This window comes from Megalobrama amblycephala, linkage group LG5 (genome assembly GCF_018812025.1).
Source record: "Megalobrama amblycephala isolate DHTTF-2021 linkage group LG5, ASM1881202v1, whole genome shotgun sequence".
NCBI lineage: Eukaryota > Metazoa > Chordata > Actinopteri > Cypriniformes > Xenocyprididae > Megalobrama > Megalobrama amblycephala.
Genome location: NC_063048.1, coordinates 19,389,387 through 19,415,285, shown reverse-complemented (window position 1 = coordinate 19,415,285; position 25,899 = coordinate 19,389,387). Strand labels below are relative to the sequence as shown.

Here is a 25,899-nt window from a genome sequence, read left to right as displayed (position 1 = left end):
AGATTTATGGTAAATACGCTGTTAAGAGTTATTTTTCAAAGTAGTAAATAAACCTAAAAGATTACTGGAGTACATTTTACAAGAAAATATGTCTTCAAGTCTTTCTACTTCAAAATTTCACATTTAATTCAATGCGTTAATTGTCGTTTCTTTGTGACTATTTGTGAAATGTAATAGCAAGTTCACAAATAGTAAATCCTACATAATTTTTTTTTTTAGTGAATGTTTCCTGTTCCAACCTTGAGGAGCTGTAGCTGTGCCTCTTTTGTTGCTCTGTCAGAGCGACGGTCGGAGCGTAACTGTCCTTTAGTTTCCATCCCTTTGAGCCAGTTATCCAGCCGCTGGAACTTCTGCTCAATCTGCCGGAGTTTGGCCAGAGCGCTGTTGAGCTGAGATCTGGTCTCACCCAGCCGGGCCTGATACGAGCCCCACTCCTGCTGGACTGTCTCCAGGCATCGGTCCTCTAACTGCGGGTCGCCCCAGGGAATCACCTGCTCTCGGGTTACCAGAAGTGTGTTGAGCAGAGCATGACCTTCTGTACAGTGCACCTGCAGCTCCTGGAGACAGATATTAGTTATTTCTCTTCTTACAAAAAAAATGTAAATATGAATATGGATGCATAAAATATTGTAGATCACAACTGTATTGGCCAAAAATGGCATTACTTTTAAGTCATTTTAAACCAGGGGGCTGGGTCCGCTAGGGGGGCTTCCAAGGTGGCTGAAGAATGGCTTAAAATTATTTAAATTAATTAAATTAAATTAATTTTAATTAAAATTATATAATAAAAAAAAATATGAAAATATGTATAAGTAATAAATAATTAATTATGAATATGAATACATTAAAAATAACCTAACTTAAGTTATATTTTAATTTTTATATAATAAATAAATATATAATTTAAATTATTTAAATATAAACTACTATAAGTAACAATTAGTTATAAATATTAATATATTAAAACAATCTAACTTAATTAAAAAGCTAAAAATATTCAAATGCTAAAATTATAACCAAGATGTAAACTGAAATTGTACTTCTCTTTTTTAGTTAACGTAATTTCAAAGTTAGACAAAATATGAAGTCTAAAATTTGATTCATATATTGTCATAAATCATTATATTTGAATATACATGTACTACTTATCTTAAGCATTATAATATTTGTTAATGACATAATCAATTATTTGGCTTTTTTTGTCTAAATATAACAACTAAATATAAAAAGCATTAGTCATTAAAAAAGAAAAAAATATTAGAACTCCTGCAAGATGTTTCGAAGTTAAGAAATATAAAATGAACAAATAAGTTGTCAAATTTGCTCAGCATATAACGACCCTTACAATAGCAATTTCCTCTTCTGACCTGTAGTTTGCGTAGCGTGTCCTCTAGAGTCTCGACGTCTCCCTCCAGCTGTGTGTAGCAGCTCAGTCTCTCCTGCTGTTGCTCCAGCCAGTCTTTAAACTCATGCAGACAGCGCTGATACTCCTGATGGGCCGACACCAGCTCCTCCGCTTTGGCAACTGCACCCTGTGGCAGAAAAATGTGAGTGCATTAACACATGCTAAATATTCTATATGGTGACCAATGAGGGATGAATTTTACCTGGGCTTTATTTTTGACTATGTTATAGCGCTCTTGCAAGTCTTGAATCTCTAGTTGGGTGACATAGTGCTCAGCCATGTTAGATCCCTTCATGGATATGACATCCAGAACACTTCTGTGACTTAAAACGTCCTCTAAGAGCAACTGAAATGAGGAAAATGTTTGTAAGACAGGACTGACATTTATTAGAATACAATTATAAATTATTCAGAGACTCAACACGTTGACAATATCACCGTACTTTGGCTTTGCCCAGGTTGGTGGTTTTGTCTCTCATCTCAGAACACTGTTTGTCTGCAGAGTTTAAAGTCTCTTCCACAGTCTCCATCCAGCTCACAAACTGACGCACGTCCTCCTGGTAACTGGTCCACTGTGACAGAGCACCCTCCAGTTGACTGTTCGAACCCAAACATAACACACTTTAATATGGTAGCTCTTTTTATTAACAACCATTTTTGCCTGTATAGGGTTCTAGAGTTTAAAACATTTTGCTAATGTTCCCTTTAAATTATGAAAACGTTATTTCTGAATGTTCTCTGAACCTTTAAAATCTGCAGTTTTTTAAATGTTCTAAAAATATTTTTCTTGGTTATACGAACGTTAAGGGAACATTACGTTTTATAATTTTGCAAACATTATGGGAACGTTACTTCGGAATGTTTTCTAAACATTCTGAAAGAAGTAGTAACATTTAAAAACATTAGATGAAAATCAAACTTATTCGTTTCAGAAAAAACCTTCATTAAAGGATTAGTTCACTTTTAAATAAACTTTTCCTGATAATTTACTCACCCCCATGTCATCCAAGATGTCCATGTCTTTCTTTCTTCAGTCGAAAAGAAATTAAAGTTTTTGATGAAAATATTCCAGGATTTTTCTCCTTATAGTAGACTTCAATGGGCACCAAACAGTTGAAGGTCATAATTAGTTTCACTGCAGCTTCAAATTGTTCAACACGATCCCAGATGAGAAATATGGGTCTTATCTAGTGAAACCATCGATCATTTTCTGAAAAAATTTGAAAATTATATAAGTTTTAACCAGAAATGCTCATCTTGAACTAGTTCTCTTCTTCTTCTCCTCTATTGTAATTCCAGCAGTGTAGACGCTGCTAAGTGTATTACTGCCCTCCACAGGCCTAAGTTTTTATATGCAATATGCTAGTTCAATAGTATATAACAATTAGTTCAAACTTCGGCCTGTGGAGGGCAGTATTACGCTTAGCAGCGTCTACACTGCTGGAATTCAAATAGAGGAGAAGAAGAAGAGAGCTAGTTCAAGATGAGCATTTAAGGTTAAAACTTATATAATTTTCAATTTTTTTCAGAAAATGATCGATGGTTTCACTAGATAAGACCCTTATTCCTCATCTGGGATCGTGTTGAACAATTTGAAGGTGCAGTGAAACTAATTATGACCTTCAACTGTTTGGTGCCCATTGAAGTCTACTATAAGGAGAAAAATCCTGGAATGTTTTCATCAAAAACTTTAATTTCTTTTCGACTGAAGAAAGAAAGACATGGACATCTTGGATGACATGGGGGTGAGTAAATTATCAGGAAAAGTTTATTTAAAAGTGGACTAATCCTTTAACAATGTATAAATAATGTTTTTGTGCTAATGTTATTAAAAATCGAAGAGCTTTGAACAAATACTCTATTAACTTTTCTGGAATAATGTGAAAGAACCTTGTTAGAATGTTAGCCAAAGTTATGAGAAAGTTCCCTGTTAGCTGGGTGGTTTGCATGCGCTAGGTTCCAAATAAAAAGAGAAAATGATTATGATAATTTGTAAAATGAAAAATATTCATATATATATGAAACATGCACTTTCTATTACCAACACATAATATTTCTTTACCATGACATATTAGTGTATATATACTTTTTATGACTTCTATCAAATACAAATTTATTTATCATCGAACCAAGTGTATTTTTTGCACTGCATTGTTTTTGCACTAATTTTAATACAACCATATTGACCTTTTGCATTGAATAGATGCAGACAGCAGTCCATCCCAGGAGTCCTTGAGGTCCTCGATTTGTTGGCGGACCAAAGGTACACCCTCAGCGGAGGTGTTCCTCTGAACAGACTCTCCTCTTGTTAGCAGCATTTTCAGCTGTATTTCCTTCTCTTGACGTGCCGTCAGTAAAGCCTGTGTAACATGTATGCATTTATGTCAGACCTCTCATTACATGTAAACTACATGATAAGGGCCATGAAAAGTCAAGTACTTTAGAAGAAATGTTCAGAATGTGGCCCTGTGCTTAATGAAAACTGCACAGTTTATATTGTCCACTACAAAAGTAGTATGTGAAACGGAATGCAATATTCAACAATAAACATTTCAGTAGTGTAGTTTCTATTTTATCTTTGATTTATGTGGCATCCAGGTATCATTTTGGAAGTAAATATGGTTATTTAACGAGAAATATATATTCTCTGCTGTGTTCTTCACCTCGACTTTGATCATCCTGCTGTCCAGAACGTTTTTGTCTGCGGTGGGAGTGCAGTAGGTTTGCAGCATGTGACTGGTATCAGCCACCCAGTTCTGCAGCTCTTTCAGGCCCTGCGAGAACAGCTGGTGCTCGGACACAATGCGGTCGATTCTAGATGCTTTTTCCTATCGGACAAGTACAACATAATTGCATAAATAATCAGTTCTAGAGATAAAGTGAATCAGTTGCTTAGTATAATATGTGCATGATCCACACATGATCATAACATACAGTTAATAATTAATCATTTGGTAGGGGTAGCATCTTATTAGAAATAGTCAATGTGTTAAAAGGAAAGGAACAGCACTTTTTTAGTCATGTTGTATACTTATCAGGTCTGGATGATTATTCCATATGATTTGTTTTCATTAGGCCATAAAAAATACTTACACTGCCCTAAATACATAATTTTTGAGTACTTAACTGAGCCCTTAATACAATGTGAATATGACATCAAAAACAATACTTTCTGAAACTATTCATGAGCTTAATTACTCCATACAATGTTTCCACTATATGTTCTCCACCCTAAATTGAAACACGTGGGCTGTGTCCAAAACTGAAGGTCACTGACTTAACAAACAGCGTTTATTTGAAAGTACATATCAAGAAAAATTGTTTCAGATATCATCAATATTATGTTTTAATATAATTCAATATCATTTAGATATCTAAGCAAACATTTCATGACCACATTGCTTATTTCTTGGTTGAAATAAATCAATTATAATTAAACAAATAAAAATAATTTTTTAAAATTTTACATAAATTTTACATAGATTAATTTACTGCTTCATCAGACAGCATTTTTATAGTGACAAAACATTACATAAACATTGGATTTAGATGTGTCTTGATGTCTTCCAATCTTCATTTGACACCCGATAAAACCGCATTTTTAAGGTTTCGGACACAGCCCTATGTGCACACACAGTCTGTCGACCCCTGCAGCACCGGGGACGGGTAGCCATCGGGCAGACAGATGGGACGTTACCTTGGTCAGGTTGCTTAAAGCTAGGTACTGAGCTGAGAGCTGCGAGACACGGTGCACAAAGCCCTTTCCGGCCGTGTGTCCGTCCCACAGCTGCTGGGCCTTCTCCCTCAACCTGTGCAGCTGAGACTCCTTAGAGGCTAATTCCTCTAGCAGAGACTGTGAAAGCACAGGCACGTTAGCACAGAGCAGCATCACACACAGTCCTGTGTTAGTCAGATGATTAATAAAGCAACATGGCAGCACATAAACAGGACAAACGTTAAGACTGGGGATAAGCGATGTTAAAATGTGCATGACAGAGAAGCAGATTAAAGCATGACATGAAAGCAGCTGTTTTCTACACTCAGTCACATGCACTGATTGTTTTCTATACATACATTCTGACATTAAAGTCAACATAAAGCAAACTGACTCTGCTTACTTTGTTAGTACACATCCATGGTCTTATTGTGCATACATCAGTGTTGTTACTTAAAATAAAAACTAAAAGTTTTTGTTAACTGAAATAACCTGAAATAAAATATATATCAAATATAAATATTAAATGGAAAACTTAAACTTAAAAAAACTACGGAAGAGGATTAGGGCCAAGCAATAATAAAAAAATAAAACCATCTCGAGATTAAAGTTGTTAAATTTCGAGAAAAAAGTCGAGATAAAATGTTGAGAATAAACTCGTTGAATTACGAGAAAAAAAATTGTTAAATTTCGAGAAAAAATTCGAAATAAAATGTTGAGAATAAAGTCATTAAATTACGAGAAAAAAACTCGTTAAATTTCGAGAAAAAAGTCAAGATAAAATGTTGAGAATAAACTCGTTAAATTACGAGAAAAAAACTCATTAAATTTCGAGAAAAAAGTCAAGATAAAATGTTGAGAATAAAGTCATTAAATTACGGGAAAAAAGTCGAAATAAAATGTTGAGAATAAACTCGTTAAATTACGAGAAAAAAAATCATTAAATTTCGAGAAAAAAGTCAAGATAAAATGTTGAGAATAAAGTCATTAAATTACGGGAAAAAAGTCAAAATAAAATGTTGAGAATAAACTCGTTAAATTACAAGAAAAAAAACTCGTTAAATTTCGAGAAAAAAGTCAAGATAAAATGTTGAGAATAAACTCGTTAAATTATGACTTTATTCTCAACATTTTACCTCGACTTTTTTCTCGAAATTTAACGAGTTTTTTCTTGAAATTTAACAACTTTAATCTCGAGATGGTTTTAATTTTTTATTATTGCTTGGCCCTAATCCTCTTCCGTAAAAAACAAACAAAAATTAAATAAAAAAAACTGAAACTAAATAAAAATATATTTTTAAAAACTACATAAAATTACAAAAACTAAAAAATATATAAAATAATAATAAATAAATAATACTAGAATAACACTGGCACAAATCTTCATAACTGTCTAACTGTCTAATATTTCATCAAAATAAAATAACTTGCCTGGCCTCTAAAACGAATTTGCTTTTCGAATGATGTCACCAAGGCCACGCAGGCTATTTCATAACATTAACCAACAGCCAAATAGCTATTTAACTTAGCCTTCTTTTTATAAGCCAAATAAATCCTGATGCAATAATAAATCCCTACCCTACATATTTTTACAAATATAATAAAGTATACGTTACATTATGGAATTTAAATGAGCTGTGAATGATATTTCACGTTCAGGAGCAATGCCATGAAACGTAGCTACTCCGATCAGCTAGAATGATGCTTGTGAATGGCTCTTCTGCTAATGGCTGTGAATAGATATGGTTTTGATTACGCTGTACTACACCTGTAACCTGTGCAGTTCCTGTTTCTTGGCTGTGAGGTCATGTAGCCGACTGCTGCTCTCCCGTACGGCTTCTTCGGTTTCGTTCAGCCAGTCCTGGAGTGGTTCCACACTCGTTTCAAAGTCCCGCATTTGAGACTGAAGATTCTGGAAAAAATAGTCAATGATGTTACATTTAAAGAGAGAATGATTGATTGGCTAGATCAGGAATTTACAATGTTTTTTGTCTGCTGAGGTCCTATGATCTAAATTATTTACTTAAGTATGCCTTGAGATTGCAAGTAATGATGTAACCTTTCAAGAAATATCGAATAGCATGAATAATAAATGTAACTAGATTTTTAGATGTTGCAGGAAACTGCTATTGTGTTATGCAAAGGCTGTTTTGTATGGAAAAAAGTCAGAATTGCAGGGTTATAAACTCGTAATTCTGAGAAAAGGTCAGAATTGCGAGATACAGTATAAACTAGGAATTGTGAGAAAAAGTCCAAATTGTGAGACAAAAAGTCTCAATAATCAATTTTTATTCCCTGGTGGAAACAAGTTTACATAGTTTTGAGTAGTAGATTACTGACCCCAATCAAGAGTCTCGGAATCAAAAAATGTCAACAGATTTACAAATGTGTGTGAATTTTTTATGATTAAATGATCTCTCATAGTGTCAGACACCTGTAAGGCGGTCTCTCTCTGGTGCAGGTTTGTCATAAGTGTTTTCCAGTCTTCTCTGGTTGTGTTTATTTTGGCTCTGACCGACTCCACTCTGTCATTGGCAGCGATACTCATCAGCAGCTCTCCGCTGGCTGCCACCGTGTTCAGTTTGCCGTGGCCTTGCTCACGGTCACTTAGAAACTCCTGTAATAAGAAACGCTTACTCTCATAAATGGAATTAACTATATTTTGTGTTTCAAACTGGAATGGAATCAATTGCAAAACTCTTAAAAAAATCAATAAAATGTTACCTGGATCTTCTGCAGGCTGGACGATGCTTCAGCCAAATTCTGCGGCACATCAAAACATTTGGCTGTATTGATTTTCGCATTGACCAACCACTGCTGAAAGTCTCGAAAAGCAGCACGGAACCGTTGCTCCAGGAGCTTCTCCTTTCCCTGACACTCGCGAGATGCCTGGAGACTGAGGCTACAGTGAAGAAGAAAGATGCAAACGAGAGTGCTGAAGAAAAAGATTTCACTGCTGGGATTTGAACAAAAATTATAACATGCCAACTCAGTCTTAGATGGCACATCTACCATTTGCAGACTCTCTGATGCTGTCAGGGTTCTATCACTTTGGTCTGGTTTATTCTTGATTTGGTGACAGAGCTCTAATACTTCTGTGCGAGTGTGGGTTTTGAGTATGTGCGGAACGTGGTGTTCAGATCCTGGCAATTCAGTCTAGCTCGGTGTCTGTGTTCAGACATTCATGCTCCATGTTTTTTCTCTTGTTGTGAGTGCACGGGTTGAGTGTTCATTCTCTCACTGAGCACTCTTGTCTCATGTGTGCTTTTGTCGAGCACCCGGTTTGCATTTTCATTGGCCAGGTTGTCTTGTGGTGTCGTGGTTTGTGTAGCACATGGCTCATGTTTATCAACGACCACGTGCTTTTGTGTTGTCTTGTTCTGTCATGTTTTGTGTGAGCACATGGCTTTGTTTTGTTTGTTTCTATGTGCCATGTGCTTTTGGCTCAACCTCGCCCCTTGTTACCTGATTTATTTATTTATCCCACCTGTCCTCCCTCGTTATCCTTCTTGTTTTTTGTCCTGTGCAAGTTTGTTGTCATATATTCCATGTGTGCTGCTCTCCCTAGCTTTACTGTATCCAGCTCCCAGCCTTGTCTGCTCAAGCCCTGCTCTGCCGAAGAACTTCATTTTTTTCCCCACGGGGTAGTTTTAGTTGGTCTTTTGTTTTATTTTTCTATCTAAATAAAACACTGAAGTGCATCTCTGCATTTGGGTCCTTACTTCCCAGCACCACACATGACAAGATGCATATTGCACACAAAAATGGCAAGAGTATTTTTTCAAAACAGCAAACTTAAATCTGAATTGCCAGCTTCTACACAATATCTGTGAATCAGAGTTGCAAAAAGTAGCATTTCTGAATAAGAACGAGTAACTGGTTGTGCTACTAATTTGCACGGATCACCACACATGAAACATGGGAAAAATATGTATATCGTGGCCACAAATGATCAATTCCCACGACTTATTAATATGTCATCACGTTTTACTAATTTGTTCCCTTGTTTTAATAAATTGCGTGCGTGAAATAATAATTTGTTCCCTTGTTTTACAAAATGTTGTGTACGCGATATAATAATTTGTTCATCACATCAAAATTGTTAAATCAAAAGGAGGGAATGAATTAGTCCAATGTGGCCAAGTTTTACTAAATCAAAGAAACACATTTTTATATCGTGTGCACAATTCACTTAAAATGAGGGAACAAATCAGTAAATCGTCGCTGTGATTTACTAAACCGTGAGAACGAATTCTTAATCCATGGCCATGATATATATATATATATATATATATATATAATGTATTTGTCCGCATGTCATGTGCAGGGCTCCGTACATTTGCAAAGTTCAAAGGCAAGTAAATGGATAACACTTTACAATAAAGTTTCATTTGTTAACATTACTTAACTACATTAGTTAAAATGAACTAAGAATGAACAATATATCTATGGGATTTATTGATCTTAGTTAATGTTAAATGTCAGCATTTACTAGTAAATTTTTCAGATCAACTGTTGTATCTGTTAACAACAGTTAATGCACTGTTAACTAACATAAACATTATTATTAACTAACATTATCAAAGGTTAAAAACATATTGCTTATTAATAGTTTAATTAATGAGATCTTATTGTAAAGTGTTACCAGTAAATGGGATTTAACAAGTTAAGCTCTTTATTGTCAATATGCAGGTGTGATATTAGTTCCTCTGACAAAAAATATACAGAATATTCTGCTTTTTAGTCAGAGTTATGTTTTATAAAATAATCAATACTTATTATTTTGAGCTGACTGCAAAATCTATTTAATCTTTCCATTAATTTATATTTAGTGTTTTGTGTACCACTTGTAACATCTGCTCCATTTCTTGGATGAGCTACTGTCTTGTATGCTGGTCTATTATTATGATCGATTTTTGTCGATTTTAGATTTGCCCATCCCTGAAATGTTATGTGGAAAAAACAAGACTGTTATTAGTTGTTTTAAGTGTCAGAGTCTCTCCTTCCATCTAATTAGGTAATTCTCAGCAAGTCTGTCTCAGTGTTATTTTTTTTATGTATTATTATCGTCTAAACATTTTGAATATATTTTATTTATATTTTCAGTTTTCATTTTAAGTTTTAGTATTTCTCAATATATTTAGCATTTTTATTAGTTTTGAAGTTTTTTTCGATTTCTTTTATTTCAGTTTTAGTTCAGTAATTTTAGTACTTCAGCTATAAAATTTTTATCTGAAGTTTATATTTTATTGTACTTCAGCTTTATTGTAGTTAACAAAAGTGAATATTAATAGTTTTAGTTAACAATAATAAAAATGGTCTGTCTCTGTGTATTCAAATGTTTTGCTAAAATTAAAAATTAAAGTAAGACCTAGAATTGTTGGTCATGATTTCTCCTACCTGTTGTATTCTTTAATGAGGCCAGACACTCTTTCAGACTGAGCGCCCAGATCTCTGGAGAACCGGCACAAGTCATTCAGCTGACACTTCAAATTTTCAGACATGGGCTCTACATTTAGCAGTGCTTCCAGGGTGTCCTGAGTCATAAAATAAATTACAGTAACGTTAAAAGGACTGAAAGAATTTATTTTTGGGTTTATTTTTTTGCTCTGAATGCTTTACCTTTGCTATCTGCCAGCCTTGCACAGCCTCTTCCCCAGAGGTCATTTCCTCCACCTGCTGCAGTCTGATGCGCCACTCCTGCAGCTTGCTGCTGAACTCCTGCAGGTCCTGCTCCAGCTGTGCAGCTGAGCTGTTGAACTCCTGCTCTGAGTTGGCCATCTGAGACAGAACGCCCTCCAGACCGGAGCACACATGTTTAGCTCCACGCTCCCACTGTTCCCAGGCCGAGAGCAGCCCGGACTCCTCCCTCTCCAGAACTTCACAGCCCACTGTGGACGTGTGGTCCCGTGTGGCGGCACCACAGCTCTGCACACGGGTCAGACGCTCATGTCCTTGCTTCTTGGAGTCTAATAGCCCCTAAAATAGATTTACAATGCTTTGAAGTTAACATAAAATCAAAATTACAACTCTTTAAAGTCAACATAAAAATCAAAATTGACTCAGTTTACTTATTTAATAAAGGTTTCTGGTTGTTGTTGTGCATGATAAGATATCAGAGCACATGCCAAAAAACAAACAAACAAAGATTATTGGAGTACATTTTATACAATACTTATTTCAGTCTTTCTACTTAAAATGTTCATGTTTAATTCACTGTGGTACTTGCTTTCTTTGTAATTATTTATGAAATTTACTAGCAGTACCTGAGTTAAAACTGTTTCAAATTGTTTTCAGTGTGGTGTGAAACACCCACTTTTAAAGGGTCAAATAAATTTATAATGAACAAGAATAACATATAACTTCCAATTTTAAAGAAATACACTATAAATGCCACTTATAAAAAGTATCATTGTATTACCATGTTTTTTCTGGACATGGTAACATGGGTACAGTATGGTATTCTATAATCTCAAGATTTTTTTATAGGAGAATTCAACTGATCTCATGTTTTTAATCATATCTTATGCTCAACAAGTCTCCATTTATTACATCAAAAATACAGTAAAAACAGTAATATTGTGAAATATTATTACAATTTTAAATAACTGTTAAAAATGTAGATATATTCTAAAATGTAATTTATTCCTGTGATGACAAAGCTGACTTTTCAATGTCACATGATCCTTGTCACATGATCCATTTTAATATGCTGATTTGGTGGTTAAAAAAACATTTCTTCTTAATATCAATGTTTAAAACATTTGTACTGTTTATATATATATATTTATCTTCAGGATTCTGTGATGAATAAGCATAACAAATCATAAAATCTGTAGTAAAATCTTTACTGTCATGTTTGATCAATTTAACGCATCTTTGCTGAATAAAAATCTTAATTTCTTTAAGAAAAAATCTTACTGATCCCAAACTTTTGAACGGTAGTGTATGCCAGTATAGTAAACACAGATAAACGTACCCTGACTTTGGAGAGTTTCCTCTGAATAGAAGCTGCGTCTCCAGACATATCTGACCAGCGCTGGAGCTCTTCTTTAGCCGAGGTGAGCCAGTCGTTCAGGTCACGTACCGACTCCACATACTGCTCATGCTCTTTGACAATCTCTTCTATCTGTTGGACCTTACTCTATAGCACAAGACAGTATACAACATATCAGAAGAAAGAAAACTGACACTATTTCATTTTTTAATAAATGTTTCTGGTCTTTTTATAATAATTCATCACTGCATATTATCATTATTATTATTGTATCATAGTTTTTCATCATAACATAATTTTCTCTGCCTCAAAGACAACTTTTTCTACAACTCATATTTTAAAGCAATAATATTGCTTACATTTTATGAGCCAATAAAAACCCTGTGGATGAAATTAACTCTCATCCTACATTTTTCCCACTAAATATTTTGTTTTTCATGTTCTTTTTAAGGCATTTAGCAGACATTATGCCTGTGTCTGAAATTGAATGCTTCCCTATTATATAGTACGCAAAAAACAGTACGCCAAAAGAGTAGTATGTCCAAATACAAAGTATGCGAAAAACAGTAGACCTAGATGACCTACTACTTCTCCCAAGATTATGAAGTGCACATTCAATGGACACTTTACTATCCCATGAGACAATGGGAGAGGATTTATGAATGGCAGTGAAGCGACACAACTGGCGCTGGTAGGTTATGTGACAGTAACAAAGGCGGATGTAGTACGCCCGAATTTCATTCATACAACCCATATACATACTATATAGAACATGCTTTTTTTAGTGGTCGCAAAGTAAATTTGAATTCAAATGTAGTATGTACTCGGACGCACTATATTATTTTGAGTAACTTACAGGCAGTGGTTTGAATTGTATGTTAATATTTAGATTACATATTTTTACCTTAATGACAGCTGTGATGTTGGTAAACTGGGAGTTAAACTCAGATTTTGGTCCTTCTGCGAATGCCTGGTCTCCTGTTTTCTCATACAGCTCTGTGGCTTTCTCATTCAGACGGGTTAGTGCTGACGAATGGACTTCCACATCAGCCTGAATGGCCCGTAGGCGTTCCAACAGAGAGGCCTTCTCTTTCAGCCCTGGCTGCTGTGGCAGAGCCACTCCGGCCTCCTGCTCCACCATCTCCATCCACTGCTGCAGCTGAGCTTTACTCTCCAGAAAACTGCCCCACTGAGCTACGGTCCACTCCAGACGACTGCATCACACACAAAAATGATTATCATTCTTCAAAGTTACCTCAAGGTTTCATGAGAGGAGACCGTAACTCTCACCTGTGACAGCTCATGGCGGTCATGAGGATATTGGCCCAGGAATCCTTTAGACTCTTGAGCTGAGAGCGGATAACTTCCTGTTTATCCCTACTGCAATTCTTCAGCACCTGTTCTCCCTTCCCTACAGTCATGTTAAGCTTCACTTCCCCTTCACCCTTCATTAGCAAGATGTCCTGAAACAATATCATCAAAATATATATATTTTTTTAAATGTGTACATTATTAACTAACAAGACTAGTTAATAAAACAAAATAAAATAAATGCTTGGATGTTATATTTTTATATCAATAGTATAACAATATATTTTATATAATATCATAAAATAATAATGAAAGAGTTTGAGTTTAATTGAAACATGTAAAAGAAAAAAAAAAAAAAAGAAAAAAGTGCTGCCTTGTAAGCAATATTACAAATAGAAATAATCTGGGAATCCTCATATGGGTGGCCTGACTCTGTTTTCTGACCTGAACCAGGGCCAGTCTCTTCTCCAGGGTCTCTTTATTCCCGGTGGTGCTGTTGAGTGAAGTGAGGCGCTCCTGTACACCACTGAGCCATCCCCAGGTGCTCTGCAGCATCTCCTCAAAGTTCTGCTGCTCCTGCAGGCTGAGCTGACATACACGCAGTCTCTCCCTCGCTGCCTTGAGAAGCGCCTGATGCTGCAGCTGCAGCTGAGCAGACGCCCGCAGCTCAGCCCCACTGCCGTGACCCCCCTCACTCAGAGATTGAGCCTCCTGGCACAGATTCTCAAACGAGTCACTGCAGGATAAGAGATTGGAAAATAATTTGCATTTTACTGAAGAATCAGTTCATTATAATTAATTTAATATAATTACTGTTACATATTATAAAATGTCAATATTAGATCTGCAAATATGGGTAAATCTCATGAAAACATGTCCAGGTCACATTTTCCACAAATAAGAAATATGTTTAGTTGTCATGAAAATAATTTCACATTGCAAATAACCATAAAACCTGCTAAAAACATGTCAGTTTAGGTCATATTTCCCTGCAAAATAAAATAAAATACACATATTTTGCATATAGATATTCCTATTTATTAAAAAATATGCTATTTGCAAAATATACATTTAAATAAATAATAAATAAATAAATAAATAAAGGAAATAGCAAAATATTTACCATGTATACCCATTTGGAAAAGATATCCGATCCTAAATTTTTCCACCTAAATGAATAAATTAATTTATGCAAAAATACAGATAATTGAATGACTGAATGAATGAATGAATGGATGGATGGATGGATGGATGGATCAATCAATCAATCAAATATTAATAACAAATTATTTATAATTGTTTTAATAAATATTATTTAAAAAATTATAAATAATTTGTTATTAATATTTGATTGATTGATTGATTCATTCATTCATTTATTCATTCATTCAATTATGTGTATTTTTGCATAAATTAATTTATTCATTTAGGTGGAAAAATTTAGGATCGGATATCTTTTCCAAATGGGTATACATGGTAAATATTTTGCTGGTGCAAAAACTGGGCTGTTTATTTACCCATTCGGAGGTCATAGAGAGGACAGATTGATATTTGTCAGTTTAACTTGTTCTAACCTCTCTTTAAGCACTTCATGTTGGAATTCTTCCACGCGCTCCAGCGTCACTTTCTCCTGATCGCTGTGTCTCCCCTCAGGCAGCTCTGTGCTCATCCTCACATCCATGCGCTCCAGCCAGCGTGTCAACCTCTGCAGACAGCTCTCAAAGCTAGAAAAACAAAGCACAGATTTCAACTCATTCATTTGGGCCAAATAATCCCCTGCCAACTTGACAACCGAGAGTACGTCCTTGCTTCCACAACAAAGCCGTTTATACACAGGAATTATTTCAAACAATCTGCTGCTCTAATATTTAACCCAGCAAGCAGCAGTGTAAAGCCGCTGTTAAGTTCTCACCCGCTGAGCAGACTGGAGCTGTTTTCCAGGTTCTGCTGGTTCTGTTTACACTGCTCCACATAGCTGTCCCAGTCCTGCTGGATTGAAGAAAGGTTCTGCTGGACCTGGCCAGCGCTGGCTTTGGGGAGATGTAGAAGAAGTTTCTCGCCCTCTGTACACACCAGTGTTAGACGACTGTCTCCATCATCCACCCGCTCCAGAGCTCCCTGTAAGACAGAAAAGCGACTCCGCAATGAGTGTTAAGTGTTAAACATACACAAGCCATCCTACTTCGTTTGTACCATGGATTAGACATGCAAAAACAAAAATCCTACAGAATTACACTGTATTTTTGACTGTACTCTAACCATTCAGAACACCTTGTCAACTGATTAGCAATGCCTGACAACCACCTACAACACTGTATAGAATCATGATTCATGATGATTCACTTTTTGCACAGAGAAAGCACAACTATTCATAAAAATCCTCAGAAAACTGTAAAAATCTTGCTATTATGCAATAAAAATCATTATAAAGACAATTTAAAAATGTAATAGTACACTGCAGCTCATATAACAGATGATATATTTTCCAGTTAACTCTTTCATGTTTTTTACCTAACCAGTCACAGTAATCAATAGTGTTTTATGACCAAATGCTTGGTATCTATTTTGAAGGATGCCCACACTGATCCAAAATAGCTCTATTTTTATCACTAAATATACCTATTTTATTAGCTGCAATTTTGCCATTTTACATAGCATTTTGCTTTTCAGTGAGGTCAGAAAGATTACTTGACACTCTAAATCAATGTTTTACACACTGTTCAGTTAGGATGAAGTACCTTCAATTTCTGCAATTTACGTTCCACCACGCTCATGTCACCAGAATGGTCGGCACATTCTCTCACAATGTCTTTCTGTCCAGAGAGCCATGTATGAAACTCCTTCACAAGATCTGAGAAGAGAAGGCAAAGGAGAAGGCAAAAGAGAAGGCAAAGCGGTGTTACAGCAATGTCTGTCCTTGATTCAAAGGAAAGATCATTTTTAATCAGGAATACAGTGATTCTCACCATTGAAGTGCTGCTGGAGACCATGCTGCATGGACCCAAGCTTCTTAACACAGAGCTGATTGACTGTTTCATATTTCTTGATGAGGTCGGTCAGAGAGGAACCTAGACCAGCTAGTTCCTCTGAGGGGTATTTTCTGCAAAGCGTATTCAAGCTTTCCCGGGCTGAGTCAATGCTAGTTTGCTGGTTTTGAAGCTCCTTTTGGATCTCCTACAAATTGTATGCACAGAACACCTTTTATTTTCGTTGTTTTTGACCTATGTAACCTTGCATTTCAATAATTAAGGTTGTCATGACACCAACATTTTATATAACAGTGATATATTACAATTCTCGATTCCATTTTTTTATACCATAACAAAATCTAATAGCCTAACTCATATAAAGATCAAACATCAGTAAGAAAACAAGTAATAGCACAAATAAATACAATCAAACAAAGTTACAAATGAAATAAAGTGCTTTAAGATTAACAGTAGTATTCAGGTAAGAACTGCTACAGAAACTGAATAAATTAATCAAATGTAAAATAACACTGTATAGTCTTCACTGTATAAATAATAATAAATATAAATTAATCCTTATTAAAGCTACAGATGCTTTTCAGTCAAGAGCAGTGAATGATTTTCCTTTTGTCTTTTGTTGTTTGATTAACATTATTGATACAGACAGCAGCAGGTTTATTAGGCTGCTGTCACTTTAAGACCTGACGCACAAATCTGACACATATCAGACTGTTTACGTTCATTTTAGACTCTGTAAATTATTTAGGACTGTGCTTACTCACTAAAATGTTTTTTTGTGTGTGTATGTGTTTTTGCCACCAATTCCAGTCCTTATTTTTGAGCCCTGCCTAGAGCATCTATATAAAATGATTGGCTAATCGTGATATGTTTCCTTAAAAATAGAAGAAATCACACTTTTTTGTACCTTTACTCTGCAGATCTCTTCAGGAGCTGTTCCACAGGGTGAATCCACCAAAGATCTCTCAACGTTCATCAACCACTCAGACATCTGGGTTAGAAAATCTTCCAGCTGCTTCTTCTGAGAGCAGAAATCTTGGAGGTTGCTCTTGGCTTGATCACATAACTCTTCGATGTTACTAATTTTCCTTCTGAGGTCTGTCTCCATGACCTGGAAGGAATCAAAGATTTGAAGATGGCGTACAGGTTATGTAACCAATGGAGAACTAAGAGAGATCAAATGGAGATCAGATTTAAGGCAAGATCAAACCACACAAATTTTTGCTGAATTTTGCTGTCACAGACGGATTTCCAAGGTCTGTAACAAAAACCCCCGGATCGCGGCCAAATTGGAGGTCGGTAAGGTCGCAGATGCTCTCTAAGTATGAGCAGGTCAGTGACATGATCTGAGCAGTCACAAGCAGTCCCAGAAGCTGGAATATTTTCAAGCTGTTTGATATTATCGCCATGTGATCTTGTAGTTTGTAGTGTGTACAATGCATTTATGTCAGAACTACTTCTTGATTTGTAGTTTGTGCACCTCGTCAGCGTTGTGTTGTGAAGCATGCACGCTGCTTTGACAAGACGACGACATATTATGACAAGAAAACGAGATGTGCTGTGTGAGCACCACAACAATTCAGCTAGTCTTACAGTCATGTAGTGTGAGCTTGCCCTCACCTGCAGTTTAGCAGGAACATCGTGGCCACCACCAAGTTGTTTCAGCTCTGAAACTTTCTCTTGTAAAGCATCAATCTTCTTTTCTTTTAGGCCAACATCCACCTACGCAGAAAAATGAATAAAATATATTACACAACGGGTGCTCTGGTTTTATAACCATGTTTAATAACACCGTTTGGGACGTGCCTTGACTTCAGAGAGTTTGTTTGCGGTTTTCTGGCTATCATTGAAGTTATTGAGTCCATCTGTAAGATCCATAACCGAGCTGTTGGACCAGCTTTCAATTTCTCCACTGATATCGTAGATTTCCACCCACAAAGCAGAGCTCCTCTTGAGACTTTCGAGATTATCCTCGAGTTTCTCTGACACCTGTGTGTTGATATGAAGAATAATGGCTCTTAGGTTCTGTTATATGAGATTGTTTTTTAATGAAGATTTAATAATTGGCCATTGGACAAACTCACATCTAGCCACTGGTCCACTGTGGCATCTATTTCTGTCTTCACAATCTGAGTGTCGCAATCTGGGATCTTATTTAATTCACTTAAAAGCTTCTTTCCTTTGCTGGAGAATCGCTCTAGCACATCCTGGTTACTGGCCATCTCAGCTTTTACAGCTTCATGCTGCAGAAAGGAAGATAATTAAAGCCTAACATTAAAGTCTTGAATAGTAAAAGATAGTAACTCTTTTTTAGCTGGCATTTTGCATTCTGCCTGCAGACTGGCAGGTTTTACCTTTAACAAGGATCTCCGTGTGTCCTCCTGGTCTTTCAGGACAGCTTTAATGTCGGATATAGCATCAGCGCTCTCCAATATCGTGTTTATTGAAGACTTCAGACTCTGGTAGTCTTTCATGAGGTCTACCAAAGCGCTGCTCTGCTCTTGCCTGGAACAAAATCATGCAGTAACGTCAGCTAGATACTGAAAATTTGCACCTTTGCATAACTAAGATAGCAGTCACCATGTGCCCATTAAAGACTTATGTTTTTAATTCTTTAAACATTAAAAGCAATTGTTTGTTTTCTGTCCAGGTCCATAATATTTTTACGACATGACTGACTGAATGAGTGAATAAATGAATGAATGAATGAATGAAAAAAAAGGTTACATTTATTTTAATATGGCAAAAAAGGACCATTCAAGTCAACATATAGCCAGTAAAGACTTTAAGAGATTAAATATAAAACTAAAATATGGCTAAAAGGGCAATTTGAACATTTTATTTATTAGTTGTTGTTTTTTTTTATAAAATAAAATGAATTAAATTAAATATACTGTAAAAACTAAAATATGGCTACCACCAAGGATGGAATCTAATGTCTGGGAGGATCAAATATAAGAGTTTAAGAATTTGCCATTGACAAACCCCCATATTGACCAACCACTAATAAATGCAAGAATACTTTCTTATACTAAAACACTACACATTTTTTCATAATCTCTCTACAAAGTGGCAAAAATACCAATAAAATATAATAAAAACAGTCCTGACCGCCCACCTTTCAGTGATGAGTTTCTTGGTGTCTTCCCAGGTGGTCTGAAGCAGGCTGATCTCCCTCAGTACTTCACCACCCAATTCAGCATCTCTCTGAGCCAGCTGTTGACCTTTATCCCTGAGCCACTGCTCCTCGTGCTGGTGGGACTGGAGCTCATCTTCCAGCTGATTGAAGAACCGAAGCCTACACACATCACAAAGAAGATGCATTTCAATAAACATATCCACAGACATGTACAAACAACCCTTCTGAAAAGGGCAGTCCATACCTCTGCTGTAGAGTATGTACATTGAGCTCTTTCAGGCCCTGTTGATCTGCCTTCTCTTCGATATCCTCCACCGTTTTGAGCAGTTGCTCTTTACGCTGTCTGAACGAGCTCCAAAGAGCACCGAGAGCCTCAGCTTCGCTTTGCTTCGAGCCCAGTAGGTTCCTCACGGCATCAAGCTCAACACTCAAGGAATCGGCCAATGAGCGGCATGATGAGCGCGTCTCCTTTCCATTGATCAGGTGGAGATGAGCCTTACAGAGGCTGCCGTCCAGATTCACGGCAAGTGTTTCAAGGCGGCCGATATCAGGAACGATGGCTTCCAGGTCTCTCTGCAGCTCATCCACCTGACTTTTATCCCAACTCCCAGCGCTCTCCACAGTCTGTCTGAGGCCCTGAAGAACACCGGCCGCCACACTGTGGGTGTGTAGGAAGGCCTCTAGCTTTTCCAGACTCTCACCTCGTAGATCAACCAGCTGATGGGCCTCCAGGTACGGCTGCAAAGAGCTTTCCCACCTTCCCTGAAGCTGCTGAACCTCAGCAGGCTCACAAACGTCACACAAGACCTTTGTTTGCTGTTGAAGACTCTGTCTTACAATGCTTTGCTTCTGCAGGTCATCTCTTCTCTCCTGGTGGGAGTAAAACATTAAAAGTAAAAGTATAGTATAAAATAGTAAAAGTATAAAACATTACAACCTTTTAAAATCTACAATCTCTCTGTTTATAACATATTGTGTTTAAAATAAATTAAAAGAAATCCTTTGTAACAATGTAAAAGTCTTTACCCTAAACTTTTGAAAAGTAGTGTACATTGATCATAAAACAATTTTCAATAAATCATTTGAGTTTGAGAATGTCCATAAATAGGATAAATGATTTCTGGTATTGTTCATCACTGAATGGAAGCTCTCATAATGGAACGTACCTTGATATCACTGGTGAAAGGTTCAAGATCAGTGATATCAACGTGAGAGAACGAATGTAAAGATGAGAGGAAAGACTCTCCCCATTTGAAGAACTTCTGTAGGGCCTGATCAAACTCTTCCACCTGAGAACGGTGCTCCTGAAGAACTTGGATTCTGTAATAAATGGTTTGATGTACTATGTTAGACATGCTCTATACGCTAACATTCATAATGCAAGAAACCATCATAAATGAACATAGGGAAAATATAAAATACAATCCAAGTGTAGAATTCAGCCTGCAAATACGTATACAGTCCTTATGACTGACCTGTTAGGTATAGCTGTGGTCTGACACTTCCATCTTTTCTCAAGATTTTCATGGTCTTCTTTGAGTGTTTTTACACGTTCATCTGATGCAGTGGTGTAAAGAGTTGGTGTTTGGGCAATCAGCCTGTTGTAAACTGACTCCAGAGACTGAAGCTCACTCTGTAGATGCTTTAAAAGAACAATATTTAAGAAATTTGAGAAACTGACCTCATTTAATTTCTTAACAAATATCCCTGGTCTTTATCAACTTACAGACTACATGCTCTAAAGAGCATGTTTTCATTAATTTTTATCAAAATGTAATAATTGTTCTGCCTAAAAAACAAGGCAGCATGGGCAAAAATGAAAAATAGCATTAACCATTAATAAGCCTGCTTTTTACAATTCAATGAAATACCACCATTCATTATTTCCTATTAAATATTCTGTTGCATATAGAAATATGTCACACTAAAGAAGTAAAATGCATTGTGAATGCTGTTTCATGTTGTATTTAAGTTTATTACTTTCAATTCCAGCAGTTCTCCATCCAGTTTTAGTTTGTCAACCGGGAGGAACTGAGTGTCAGAGCTGGATACAGATTCACATCTCTCCAGGCATGACTGTAGGGCAGACCAATCCTTTTCATACCTGAAATAATCAAAGTGAGCGAAAGATTTAAATAAATAACTCTTATAAAAAGAATATCTTCTGATGCAAAGGGATTTTTTAGGATTCAATATGTAAATACATTAGATACCAACAGTGAAAATAACCATACTTTTGCCAATGTGACAGAAGGCTCTCCATTTGGTTCTGTCTTTCCTTGGCCTGTTTTAAACACTGCTCATAACTTTGCTGAAGGGCTGCCACGGCTTTCTCGGCCTTCTCCCTCTCGCTGAGCCTGCGGGCGCCAGCACACAGAGACTGCAGGGTGGCTTTCAGCTTTTCCAGGGACTGGAACATATCCTGAAAATCAAACGAATCACTTATTCAGAATGAATTAGTGCAGATAACGGTGCGTTCACACTTGGCAGGTTTGGTTTGAGTGAAACGACCTCTGGTGCAATTTCTCTGTTAGTGCGGTTTATTTGAAAAAGTATGAACGCTGCCAAACGAACATTGGTGCACACCAAACAAGTGGACCAAGACTGAAATATGAACGCAACACTGACCAAAGACAACTAAATGAACCAAAATCAGGACATGATATCACAAAATAAGACCCTTTTTCTCATCATAGGAGCTACGTTGCCCATCACAGCTCTGTACAGGTGTCAAAACAGCTGTATTCTTGCAGCAGGTCTTCGTTTGTGTGCAACGGAAGAATTCTTGGTGCTTTTTTTTTGTAAACGAGCGCATTTAGCCCAGCACACAGTTTTGGATGTTCAGCAAGTTCTGTCACAAAACTTACTGTTTTGTATCTTTAGGTTCAGTGTTAAAAGTAACAGTGTGAACCGAACTAAAGGAACTAATTTTCTTTTTTTGGTCCGGACCAAAACAACCAAAATACAAATCAGAAATGTTTACAATTACATGCAGGTATCATACCATGTGACTCTGTAGAGTTTTGTAGGTCTCAGATGAAGACACACAGGAGGTGACAGGGCTGTCAAGTTTCTTCTGGATATCTTCAACCTCTGTTTGTACCTTTTAAAAGGATGCAATGTCATTAGGCAACATAAGACTTTACTAAGCCTGCAGTAAACAGCATGTTCAAACATACCTGTTGAAGATTGGCATTAAACTTCGTCTGGTGGGAGGAGCTCTCTTCCAACTGTCCATTCTGGTGTTCCACACTCTCTTTAAGCTCCTCCCAATATCTGCCAATCTGTGTCAGACGGGCTTTGATTCGTGCAGACTCGCCAGAGGACACAAACTGGACCAGCGCTTGAGACTTCTCCTCCAGATTAGACAGGATCTCTGACCTCTCCTGCAGACCTTCTCTGATTGACTGCTCACCATAAACATGTAATAAAATATATAGAAAATGTATATAGAATTTAATTAATTCAAATAAGTTATTTTTTCTAAAGAAGTATAAAAGTTTTTAAATAAATATAGAAGCCATGCAGTCATTTCAAGCATTTTAAAAGATGCTTTATTCATATATATAATGATATATTTATTGTTGCACCTTTACAGTACAGATCTGCTGGTCCAAAGGTGTGCTGGAGCTTTTCAAGGCATCCATTTCTCTTTCTCTCTCTGTTATCCATGTGGAAAATGCTTCAAATTCAGTCCCGAAAGAATCCCACTGATCTTTCATTCCCTCCAAAGTCTTCACACTGAAAAATTAGATAGTAATCATGATATTATAATTTCATAATACATCGATAGATAACTCTTAATGCATCTGTCTAGATAAAAAATAAAGTAGGGTATTACTCTCGCTTGAGTCCAGTCTCAACTTTGTCCACTTGTTCACTCAGAGCACGTGCTTGATCCTGGAGGAGAGACTGATTTTTGGGGCCCAGTTGGATCTCTGTGGCCCTCTTGAGTAGAGTGTTCACCTGTCTGGCCTCCATTTCACACTGTTTCAAGAGATCCTACAGGAATAACAGCAACAGATAAAGTGAACATTTCTGTGACACTGTGTTTTGTTTTTGTGAGGCAGAATACACCAAATAATCAAATTTCGAAATTAAAGACTTAAGTTTATTGGGTTACAGTTGAGTGCATACTGGCTATGTTACAATGTCTTGTTGTGAGGCTTATTCCACAAGGTTTTATTGCCAGAGCATTTTCTAATGAGGATTTGGGTTGTAAAAGCTCTAGCAGCTCTTCTGTTCACAATAAAGACGCTCATGTTTAACTAAAGGTGATTCATTACACTGAGCCCATGGAGATCAGGTGTTGTTCTCACCTTAGTCTGCTCCAGCTCTGTGCTGAGACTGTCTGGACTGCTGAAGTTCATCTCTCTCTCCGTGACTGATCGCACCTTACCCACAAACTCCCTCACTGCTGCCTGCTGACTGTCAAACTCCTGCCAAGCAGCTAAAGTCACCTGACAACACAGAGCGACATTCACCATCATTATTTCAAAGTCAGAAAGTATTTGATCTGCTCGATCAACATGCAACTGCATTCACAACACATTTAACTTGGAATGTAATATGATTTCCAAATAAAAATAAAATGAATGGATTTTATTGAATTTGTCTTTAACATCCTCATTCAACATTCTATAGAATATACAGAACATAAAAAAGTAACTTGCATTACTTATTTGAAAAAGTAACTCAGATACTGTATTTTGTTGTAAATTCAAAAGTAATGCATTACTTTATTTGTTACTTGAAATGTTTTACCCCTAATTAATATTATAATATAAAAAATATTTTATTTAATTTGACTTGAATATCTACCTCAGTTTATTATGTTACCCATCTCAGTTTATCTGTATTGTTTCTTTGTCTGCTGCTATGTTTATTTGTAATAATACTGTAAAGTGACCTTGAGTTTGCAGAACGGCACTAAATAACATAAACTTATTATTATTATCCTCACCTCCAGGTTCTTTTCCTGTGACTCTGTGCTTTGATCCATTTTGCTCAAGGTGGTCTCTAGTTTCTGCAGATCTTCCTGTAAGCTCTCCTCCAGGGTCTCCTCTATCTGGAGCTGCTTTCCACGATTTATCTGCTCTTGCATTTCCTTCCTCTTCAGCCGGAGACGCTTCAGTTGTTGCTGTACATTTGGAAAGCACGTGAATGTTAGATATAAATATGATTTTCAGCTTCATATCTCAGGATTGTGATTCGTTCAGTGAAAATGTTACCTGATAAAGCATCAGCATTTGTTGGGCTTCTCTGACAGACTCCGAGTCCAAAATCTTGCCGATCTCTGACTGCAGCTCCTGCTGACCCTGCGTTAACTCCTCTAGTGTAGTTTTCACCTCCTCTCTGAACTGCACACAGTCGCTCACCGCCAGCACGACCTTCTCTGACTATTACAGCAAACACATAAAATCATCTATTCTTATTTAACCCTTAAATGCACACCTCGGGTCTTTAGTGACCCGGGACGCCATTCACTACCCTACTCCTCGTTCATTTTTTAAACTTAGACATCAACCTTCTTGGTATTCCTCAATCAATTCATTATAAAGAATATAACAAGAAAAAAATCATAAAATTATAAAAGAATGCCTATTTTTGTATTAATTTTTTATAAAAAATGTATAGGGTCACAAACGACCCGAGGTATGTATGAGTGTATGTATATTTTTTCTGCACAACAATAATTGAATCTTAGATGACGGAATAAGTGCAATTCACCTTTATTCCACAAGGTGGGAATGCCTGATACACAATGCTGAAGTGACGACTCATTCAGACAGAAAACGAAATAATAAGAAAAACATGAAATGGCTCAGTGATTTACTGCAGAGCAAATACTGAACGCAATCAAATATGACTGTAACTGTTACTGGATGGATCTGGTGAAGCTGTTAGCGATCAAAATATTGATTTTGAAGATGTTGAAAATTATATAGTTTTGAGAATACGTTTGAGATCGTGAATGGGCTCATATTCGTGACCTCAAACATAAAACTAGCCCATTATTTGCTGAATTTACTGGGAAATGAGCTCTGACGAGGACAGTGATGATGGCATAAAACATCTGCTCAAACCGAGCCCTTTCAAGCTCCAAAAGGAAACAAAATATGCTTTATTTTATTCTTCTGTAATTGTTACTCTAATATCAGAGGAGTTTTATATTATCGAGACAGGTAGAGATACTTCAGTGTTAGATATAGATCCGGGTCGATAAAGACCCGAATATGTAATAATGATTGGCGAAACTGTCATGCATTTAAGGGTTAAATATTTAAATATCATAACATGGAAAACAGAACTTTTCTTTCTTTTTTAAACAGACATCTTAATGGT

The 25,899-nt window shown here is 36.5% G+C and overlaps 1 protein-coding gene across 8 annotated transcripts in view; it reads right to left on the bottom strand.

Annotated features, from left to right (window-relative positions):
• syne1b (spectrin repeat containing, nuclear envelope 1b) overlaps nt 1–25,899 on the bottom strand; it is a 141,802-nt gene that overhangs the window by 63,883 nt on the left and 52,020 nt on the right. For 7 of the 8 annotated variants that reach the window (XM_048191034.1, XM_048191032.1, XM_048191036.1 and 4 more), the window contains 38 exons: nt 24,786–24,953; nt 24,518–24,694; nt 23,874–24,014; nt 23,396–23,556; nt 23,145–23,295; nt 22,734–22,961; nt 22,559–22,657; nt 21,789–21,976; nt 21,535–21,658; nt 21,030–21,196; nt 20,721–20,874; nt 19,799–20,424; nt 19,534–19,713; nt 18,770–18,920; nt 18,500–18,658; nt 18,222–18,404; nt 18,036–18,137; nt 17,323–17,526; nt 16,395–16,602; nt 16,167–16,279; nt 15,341–15,546; nt 15,003–15,152; nt 13,873–14,164; nt 13,408–13,580; nt 13,022–13,331; nt 12,100–12,264; nt 10,743–11,099; nt 10,521–10,657; nt 7,845–8,022; nt 7,555–7,737; nt 6,889–7,032; nt 5,103–5,258; nt 4,069–4,233; nt 3,593–3,765; nt 1,849–2,002; nt 1,608–1,751; nt 1,368–1,532; nt 240–557 (listed from right to left, as the gene is read on the bottom strand). In XM_048191034.1, coding sequence (XP_048046991.1) covers nt 240–557; nt 1,368–1,532; nt 1,608–1,751; nt 1,849–2,002; nt 3,593–3,765; nt 4,069–4,233; nt 5,103–5,258; nt 6,889–7,032; nt 7,555–7,737; nt 7,845–8,022; nt 10,521–10,657; nt 10,743–11,099; nt 12,100–12,264; nt 13,022–13,331; nt 13,408–13,580; nt 13,873–14,164; nt 15,003–15,152; nt 15,341–15,546; nt 16,167–16,279; nt 16,395–16,602; nt 17,323–17,526; nt 18,036–18,137; nt 18,222–18,404; nt 18,500–18,658; nt 18,770–18,920; nt 19,534–19,713; nt 19,799–20,424; nt 20,721–20,874; nt 21,030–21,196; nt 21,535–21,658; nt 21,789–21,976; nt 22,559–22,657; nt 22,734–22,961; nt 23,145–23,295; nt 23,396–23,556; nt 23,874–24,014; nt 24,518–24,694; nt 24,786–24,953 — 7,254 coding nt within the window. The remainder of the gene's footprint in view (nt 1–239; nt 558–1,367; nt 1,533–1,607; nt 1,752–1,848; nt 2,003–3,592; nt 3,766–4,068; nt 4,234–5,102; nt 5,259–6,888; nt 7,033–7,554; nt 7,738–7,844; nt 8,023–10,520; nt 10,658–10,742; nt 11,100–12,099; nt 12,265–13,021; nt 13,332–13,407; nt 13,581–13,872; nt 14,165–15,002; nt 15,153–15,340; nt 15,547–16,166; nt 16,280–16,394; nt 16,603–17,322; nt 17,527–18,035; nt 18,138–18,221; nt 18,405–18,499; nt 18,659–18,769; nt 18,921–19,533; nt 19,714–19,798; nt 20,425–20,720; nt 20,875–21,029; nt 21,197–21,534; nt 21,659–21,788; nt 21,977–22,558; nt 22,658–22,733; nt 22,962–23,144; nt 23,296–23,395; nt 23,557–23,873; nt 24,015–24,517; nt 24,695–24,785; nt 24,954–25,899) is intronic. The other variant, XM_048191038.1, reaches the window with a different exon arrangement.